The 9,077-nt window shown below is 42.5% G+C and overlaps 1 protein-coding gene across 1 annotated transcript in view; it reads right to left on the bottom strand.

Annotated features, from left to right (window-relative positions):
• Positions 1-9,077, bottom strand: part of ANOS1 (anosmin 1) — a 194,642-nt gene that overhangs the window by 151,731 nt on the left and 33,834 nt on the right. The window contains exon 2 of the mRNA XM_004385193.1: positions 5,686-5,733. Within this exon, the coding sequence (XP_004385250.1) occupies positions 5,686-5,733 (48 nt within the window). The remainder of the gene's footprint in view (positions 1-5,685; positions 5,734-9,077) is intronic.

Below are 9,077 nucleotides of genomic sequence, written 5' to 3'. Positions count from 1 at the left end.
AATTAAAAAATGGGCAAAGGATATGAACAGGCACTTCGCCAAAGAAGACATTCAGGTAGCTAACAGACACATGAAGAAATGCTCACGATCATTAGCTGTTAGAGAAATGCAGATCAAAACTACAATGAGATATCATCTCACCCCAACAAGGCTAGAATTAATCCAAAAAACAGAAAATAATAAATGCTGGAGAGGTTGCAGAGAGACTGGAACACTGATATACTGTTGGTGGGAATGTAAAATGGTAAAACCACCTTGCAAATCGATTTGGCACTTCCTTAAAAAGCTAGAAATAGAAGTACCATACAATCCAGCTATCCTACTCCTTGGAATATATCCTAGAGAAATAAGAGCTGTCACACGAATAGATATATGGACACCCATGTTCATTGCAGCACTGTTCCCAATAGCAAAAAGATGGAAACAACCTAGGTGCCCATCAACGGACAAATGGATAAACAAATTATGGTATATCCACACAATGGAATACTATGCAGCGATAAAGAACAATGATGAAGCCGTGAAACATCGTATAACATGGAGGAATCTGGAGGGCATTAGTCAGTCACAGAAGGACAAGTACTGTGTAAGACCACTATTATAAGAACTCAAGAAAAGGTTCAAACACAGAAGACAACGTTCTTTGATGGTTACAAGGGTGGGGAGGGAGGGTGAGGGTTATTCACTAACTAGATAGTAGACAAGTATTATCTTAGGTGAAGGGAGGGACAGCATGCACTACAGGGGAAGTCAGAACAACAGGACTAAACCAAAGCTAAGAAGTTTCCTGAATACAATCAAACACGTTGGGACATCTAGGTCAATTGACATAACAAAGCTTATTAAGAAAATGTTCTGCATCCTACTTTGGTGAGTGGCATCTGGGATCTTAAAAGCTTGCAAGTGGCCATCTAACATGCATCAGTTGGTCCCAACCACCTGGAGTAAAAGAGAATGAAGAACACCAAAGATACAAGGAAAGCATTAGCCCAAGAGACAGAAAGGGCCACATAAACCAGAGACTTCATCAGCCTGAGACCAGAAGAACTAGATGGTGCCCGGCTACCACCAATGACCGCCCTGACAGGGAACACAACACAGAGTCCCAGCTTGAGCAGGAGAAAGGTGGGGTGCAGAACTCAAATTCTAGTAAGAAGACCAGACTTAATGGTCTGACTGAGACTGGAGGTACCCCAGAAAGCGTGGCCCCCAGATTCTCTATCAGCCCAGAACTAAAATGATTTTCGAGGCCAACTCTTCAGACAGGGATTGGACTGGATTGTGGGACATAAAGTGATACTCGTGAGGAGTGTGCCTCTGTCTGGAGGTGAGATGGGAAGGCAGAGCGGGTTAGGAGCTGGTTGAAAGGACATGGGGAACCAGGGTGGAAAGGAGGAGTGTGCTGTCACACTATGGGGAGAGCAATTAGGGTCACATAACAATGTATGTATACTTTTCTGTATGAGAGACTAACTTGAAATGTAAACTTCATCTAAACTATAACAATAAAAAAAAGTGAAAAAAAATAAAGAAATAAAACTGTGGCATGTGAAAATTTTATGAAATTCAAATTTCGGTGTCCATAAATAAAGCTTTACTGGCACACAGTCACACGCATTCATTTACATATTGTCTATGGTTGCCTTTGCCCTACAATAGTAGATTTTAGTAGTTGCCATAGAGACGTTATGGGATGCAAAGCTGAAAATATTTACTATCTGGCTCTCTAGAGAAATCGTCTGCTGCCCTTTGGCACACAACACTGGGTTTAATGGAATGGTATTTGGAAAAGAGAAGCAGCTAAGAGAAAGAGGTACTCTTAACATCACCAAACGGTTCATGAACATATCCTGACTTCTACTCTGTGACTAAATACCAGGGTATCTTACCATTGAATCAAATCTACTGTCAAATGCTCCAAAATCATTCCTAAGCTGGTCTTCACTGCAATTACGTGCAACGGAAACAGCAAGTCCAACAATAAGCCCTTCCTCCAAGGTAGGCTGCCTTGGGCATGTTTTATCATTGCTTCGGGCCCCAGATTCCTCAACTATACAATGAAAAAGTGGCACTGGAATATGTGCTGTCCTTCTAGCTTTAGCACCTCTCTTCATCCTGCCTCCACAGTAATCCCACTGCCCTGTGTCACCCGTGTTCCCTCCCCACCAGCCATCTCACTCTTCCCCCAGTCCTAAGGTCCATATGGAGCCCCTCGGTGGTACAAACAGTTAATGCTCTATGCTGATAACGGAAAGGTTGGAGGTTCAAGTCCATGCAGAGGCACCTTGGAAGAAAGGCATGGAGATCTACTTCTGAAAAATCAGCCATTGAAAACCCTATGGAGCACAGTTCTACTCTGACACACATGGGGTCGCCATGAGTCGGAGTTGACTTGACAGCAAGTGGTTGGTAAGGTCCCTATGAATCAGAACCGAACATTGTACCGTGACCAGTGATCATGCAGATGGTATAGGACGGGGCAATGTTATGTTCTGTTATACGTAGATTTGCCAGGAGTTGGAGCCAACTTGATGGCAGCTGACAACAACCCAACAACATGCATATGTGGCTGTCTCACTCCATTATGTCTCTCTTTCTTAGTCGAACATTTCCATTCAAATGAGTATCAAATAGGTTATGAGACAGGAAACATGAGCCTCAAGATAGTGAGCAGAAGCTGAAAGGGGTGTGGCCAAGTGGACATTAACCAATGGATGGAATGAGTACAGAGAAACAGCAGAAAGGGAAAAGAATTTGAATGAGGAAAGAGATGTGAGGCCAGCAAAGAGAAAAGCAGAGACAGGTCCTAACAAAGCACGAGTACTCTTGCAGGTGATGGAAGGGAAGAAGGTGGTCATGGGCCGTCCTCACAGTATCAGGGACTCATAAAGGAGATCGCATGGATTTTGTAAAAGGGATGAAGTAAGAAGCAGCTGGTGATTTGCTCAGCAAGTCAAAAAGTAAGAGCAAAAACAAAACTATTTGCAAAAATTGATACCTGAGCTAAATTTCAGTCTAGGATGATTAAGGGCAAACCTTTTAAGTATAGATAGATCTCTACTAGAAAAAAAAAAGGTGCCCTTAGAATAATTTATTTTTAGTACTTCAATTTTGTTGTTGTTGTGTGCCATCATGTAGATTCTGACTCAGTGACCTCAATTTTAGTAGTAACTAAATAATTGTTGTTGTTGGGTGCCGTCGAGTTAATTCCAACTCATGGCGACCCCATGTGTTATGCAGTAGAACTCCAGCGATTGATCCTTCCTGATGACATGTCCAAAGCAAGTGAATCAGAAAATGTTCTGTTTCGACCCGTAGGGTTTTCAATCATTGGCTAATTTTCAGAAGTAGATTGCCAGGCCTTTTTCCTAGTCTGTCTTAGTCTGGAAGCTCTGTTGAAACCTGTCCCCTCTGCTGGTATTTGAAATACCAGTGGTATAGCTTCCAGCATCACAGCAACACACAAGCCACCACAGTAGAACGAACTGACAGGCGGGTGGTAGATCAAATATGTATGTGCCCAAATCTCCCCGTCTGTAAAATGGAGTTACCATCTCTTACCATTAGCCTTGCTAATCTAAGGATTAAGAGGGGAAAAGCGTACATTGTGCTTCATGACGCTCAAAAGAAATGCAAACTATAGTTGTCTCAACATATCCAGCTGTGGTAACACTCAAAGGAGGTAAACTTCGCTTAACATGTAAGATTCATTCTCAAGAGCTCAGACTAAAGACAACGCTTACAATTATGTTTGCTTACCAATATACTCTAAAGTGGTTTTTGGAGTGAGCTGTGATGTATTGATTCCTTCTTGCTTTCAGGTAAAAGGAATCGATTTCTTTTCTTGTGAAATTCAACGTCTCTCATGTCAACCTTGATCATTCACTTACAAAATATGGTTTAAGACTCCGTAATCCCTAGAGGTGTAATTTTCTTTCATTAGGATGTTAAAAAAATAGTTCAAATGAGCCTCTTCTGTTCAAATTGCTTTTAAGTCTATAAAAAGAATTCGTTTCTTGACAAGAAAAGGAGAAACCAAAAAAACCCAAACCAGTTACCGTTGAGTTGATTCTAACTCGTGGCAACCCCATGTGTGTCAGAGTAGAACTATGCTCCATAGGGTTTTTAAAGCTGTGACCTTTCAGAAGCAGATTGCTTTCTTCCAAGGTGCCTTTGGGTGGATTCGAACCACCAAGCTTTTGATTAGTAGACAAGCGCTTAACCATTTGGCTAATACAACGAAGTATCATCCATGTAATACCCAACTAATACGCAACTGATCAAAAGTACTACTTATGAAATTCAGTTGGCCTCATGGCATTTTTTTTTTAATATAAACAAAGAGCTTTGCCTGCAATGATTTTATGAACAAGTCACACAAAACCCCAGTTGAGAAACAATTAATGTAATAGATACCACTGTCTTATCAGCAAAAATGCTTATATACTATTATGTAAAAAATCAGATAGAAGGATAGTCAGACAGACATTTCATTCTGCCCCAGATCAGGAGGTAAGCAAAGCTGGTCTGCACCAAATTACTTCAAATTCCCATAAGAATTCTGCTCTATTTTTAATAACACCCCTGTATATTAAATGATATAATGTGGGCATGATTGCAGGAATGCATCATTCTAATGGAGTTTTCTGCTTAAGAGTATTAGTCTACAGTTATTTACTTTGACATAACGTGTTTGAAAGACCTTTTAAAATAATGATGCTCTTCATAAATGTCCAATTTCAATAATACTACGAATTCCTCAGATAAAATTCTTGTTATAAAATGAGGGAATACTGTACTTTTAGGCCTATTAGTAATGTCCGTGAAATAAATCTCATTAAACACCATTATGATACCAAAAGTTGTTTCAGTATTTTACCGAGCTTTGTAAATTTTATTAATTTATGTATGTAATCTGAATATGAAACCTATTTCTCAACTAAAGCTAAAGTACTACCTCATATATATTATATAAACGAGTAAAATGACAAGTTTACAAAAAGTTTTTGCAGCAAGGAATACTCAAAAAGCAAACTATTTAATTTTTCTTGTTGCCTCGGTGTACCGTCAAGTCCATTTGGGCTCATAGAGATCCTATAGGACAGAGCAGAACTGCCGCATAGGGTTTTCTAGGCTGTAATCTTTACAGAAGCAGATCGCCAGGTCTTTTCTCCCGAGGAGTGGCTGGTGGGTTCGAATGGCTGACCTACTGATTAGCAGCCAAGCCCTTAACTACTGCATCACCAGGGCTCCTCAACTATTTAATTAGAGAACCAAACGATTTACCAGCAATTCCTACAAACCAGCCAAAACTGCAAATGAAGTTAATGCAAGTAGACTGCATTCAATCTTCTGGTCTAACCAAAAGGCAGTTTTCCTTCCAAAAAAGGATTTAAAAAGTACAAAAGAAACAGAAAAATAGGCAGTTTATAGAAATATTGGGTTGTTGGTTACAGGAATCTAGACATACAATAAAACGGCACAGAACTATTAACGCACACATCGCACCAATGACAACTTTATGATTTTGACATGGTTCTGTAATTCCGTCAGATGGAACCATCGGTGGGAACTGGGTTGAAGTACAGGGGACTTCTCTGCACCATCTTTACAACTTCCTGTGACTCTCTCCTATCTCAAAACAAAGACGTTTTGGAAAATATTGACACAGACATAGGAACCTACCTTAGAACACTGCTTGTGACTCTGGCACCAGACCAGGGGGCCGTTGTTCTGCAAAAAACAAAGACAGAAACATTGACTCAGGAAATCGTTTGCTAATTGAAAACACACACACACACACACACACACACACACAACGTATGTCTGTGTGCACATGAGCATGATTTTTAACTATCTCTGCTAACAGAAAGCCAATCTGGCAAGCCCTGATAGGGTTAAAAGAGAAACATTGATTTTAACGTGAATGCTATTCCGCCGTTGACTTCATGATATTAGCAAACACACAGAAAACAACAAAGATCCCAAGCTGCCTCTAAAGGGGAGACATCCATGCCGACTCTCACGGTGCGTGAAGCAATGGGATGTCAACCCGCCAGCGAAGGCACACAGAACTTCTTCCACAGTGAGCAGTTTTGGTGAATTTACAAGTCGGGCATCCTGGAGGTCCTTGACCTCAACCGACACACAGGGACAAACGGCTGAGCTTGGGAGTCAGACCTCCAGCTTAAAGCCTAGACTTGACAACTTCAGTCTCTTCTGTCCTGAAGGAGATAAGGGGCGCTTAGCAGCCCTTCCTTCACTGCTCCGCCCTCCTGCGGGAAGACACCTTTTCGTCAGGCTCAGCCCTAGCTCCTCAACTGGAGTGTAGCCCCGGGGACCAGACTTCGTGTTTCCTCTTGGACGCTGTCTTCACACGAGCAACCAACGCAGCTGCCAGATATCTGGGAGATGGCACCCACCAAAGGCCACCCGAGGGTGACTGGGGCTGGAAAAGTCGAGGTGGCACCTGCCACCTGCCCCCAATTCATGGTTGACAAAACATCACAAATGAGATAATACGCCTTTGGTTTTTATTATTAGAGATTATTATATCATTATTATACTAGTGATCAGCTGTCTGCGACAAGCACCTGCCTTGGCATGTGACTTATTCACCCCACATTACCATCTCGTAGAATGACCCATTCTGTTGTTGTTGTTAGCTGGCGTCAAGTCGGCCCCAGACTCATGGTGACCCAAGCACAACAAATCAGACCCCTGTGATCCATAAGGATCTCCCCGGCTGATTTTTTTGAAGTAGATCACCAGGGCCTTCTTCCTAGTCTGTCTTAGTATGGAAGCTCCACTGAACTTAGTCTATCCAGCATCCTAGCAACATGCAACCCTTCACTGACAGAGGGGTGGTGACTGCCCATGAGGCACATTGTTCAGGAATTGAACCCAGGTTTCCCACATGGAAGGCAAGAATTCTATACCCCTGAACACCACTGCCCCATTTACCCATTTTACAGGTAAGAAAACTAAGTCACAGAAGCCTAGTAAAATATCATAGCCAGGAAGCCAGTGATTGTGAACAGAACACTGGATGAACCGCAGTTAAACAGAGGGGTGATGTTTGCACTGGGCATTGAAGGGAAGTCCGGCTTTATCATCTCGGAAGGAAAGCACCAACAGGGCCCGGGCAGTCCTGAACGCTGTACACTGACGAGAGAGCAGAGCAGTTTGCTGGGCTGGAGCAGAGGACAGGAGATGAAAAAGTGGATAGAAAGCAGGTTACAGGGCATTTGGAGTTCTCTCTGGAATTAAAATTTATTATTTAGTAAATGTCAGAGGTTGAAAAAGAAAAGAGGAGAGATGTGAGAAGTCCTGTGCAAGGCACATCTTGTTAGCTGTCAGCCCACCCTTCGCTGTAGGGAAAATAGCCAAACCTCAAAACAATGATGAGCCCAGCAAAGACTCTCGCTCAGCCCCCTCACTTTCCAAACGCCAACCGCAATCTCCTGAAGGCACCTTCTCTCCCGCACCGAATCCCAACGCTCCCCAGCCTATCAAACCCCCACCAAAACGCTAGCTCACACACCTATCAGAAGGCGAAGGCAATCAATAGCTACAGTCTTGAACTGCTCACATTTTATCGGGAATTAGTATCAACGCACTATCTCAATCAGGGCGATTTCATTTTAAGCACAATTTTCCACTAATCATACAATGAAAAGCTCTGTGCTTGTACAGAAACATCGGGGGCAATAGCGTGCAAGCATGAAAGATTATCACGATTATAATGACTTTTTTATTAGCGAAGAGGGTTTGTCATAGGATTGTTGGGAAGATTAAAAAGATAATCCACGCAAACTATTCAGCAAAATGTTTTGCACATGGTTCGATATCAGGAAAAAAGTCCGTTGTTACTGAAGATGTTGTTTTGTTGTTGTTATTTGACATTATTACTGTTACTGGGGGTGGAGGGACCCAACCTAGACTTAAAATCTGCCAGCTCTCACAAGTAACGCTTGCCCTAGACCAGCTCCCAGCTCTTAGCATAACGCTTGCCCTAGACCAGCTGAGTTGATCTTATGCATGAAGGTGGGGAGCGGAGCTCCTGATGGTTTCTCCGCAGATGCCAGCAATCTTGCAACGTTTGCTAATATGAAGGGTGGGCAATGGTATGGAATGTTTGCTTCAATTTCTTTTGTTGTCTATTTGTATTTTCTTTACAGTGAACTCTCTGTACCTTTCCCCATTTCTATTCTAGACTGTTTACCATTTCCTTATCGATTATAATAATGATAATATGAGGGGGCAGTGGTGGTTCAGTGGCAGAATCCTTGCCTTCCCATGCAGAAGACCCAGGTTCAATTCCCGGCCAGTGCACCTCACGCGCAGCCACCACTCGTCTGTCAGTGGAGGCCTGTGTGTTAATATGATGCTGAACAGATTTCAGTGGAGCTTCCAGACTAAGACAGACTAGGAAGAAAGGCCTGGTGATCTACTTCTAAAAATCACCCAAGGAAAACCTTATGGATCCCAAAGGCCTGATCCCGTTGTGCATGGGGTCACCACAAGTTGGGGCCCAACTCAATGGCAACTAATGACAACACAACAGAAATAATAATAATATACTCATCATTAGTACCAATTAGGTTTAATAACGCTTTATCTGTAATAGGTGTCAAAAAATTACCCAGCGCACCATTTGCCATTAGAATTTATTCCTTTTTTGTTTTTTTTTTGCAGAAATTTTTTACAGGTGCGCACGCACACACACATTTTTCCCCCAAAATGTGTCTCTACTTCCTTTACGGTTTTTGGAGTTGCTGTTTTTCTTAAAACAATTTCCCCATGACAAGGCTCTGCAGCTGCTCTGTGATTTTGCCTTTCTCACCCAAAGTTTCCCATGCTTTTTGTCTCTACAAAGACCTTCTAAGAAGCCTGTCTCATGGTGCTGGGGATATCAGTAAGCCCACGATCCACACTGGCCACTTTGTTTGGGCCAGGTGTGCATGAACGTTGCACCCTCCACCTATTCTGCTTACCTGTAATGCTCTGAGCAGGAGAGCAACGGAAAAATACAGGAATCGAGTACATTTTGACATCCTGCCACAGGGCAAGTGCTT

Source organism: Trichechus manatus, unplaced genomic scaffold (genome assembly GCF_000243295.1).
Source record: "Trichechus manatus latirostris isolate Lorelei unplaced genomic scaffold, TriManLat1.0 scaffold00134, whole genome shotgun sequence".
NCBI classification, from domain to species: Eukaryota; Metazoa; Chordata; class Mammalia; order Sirenia; family Trichechidae; genus Trichechus; species Trichechus manatus.
This window is presented reverse-complemented; position numbering and strand designations above follow the sequence as displayed.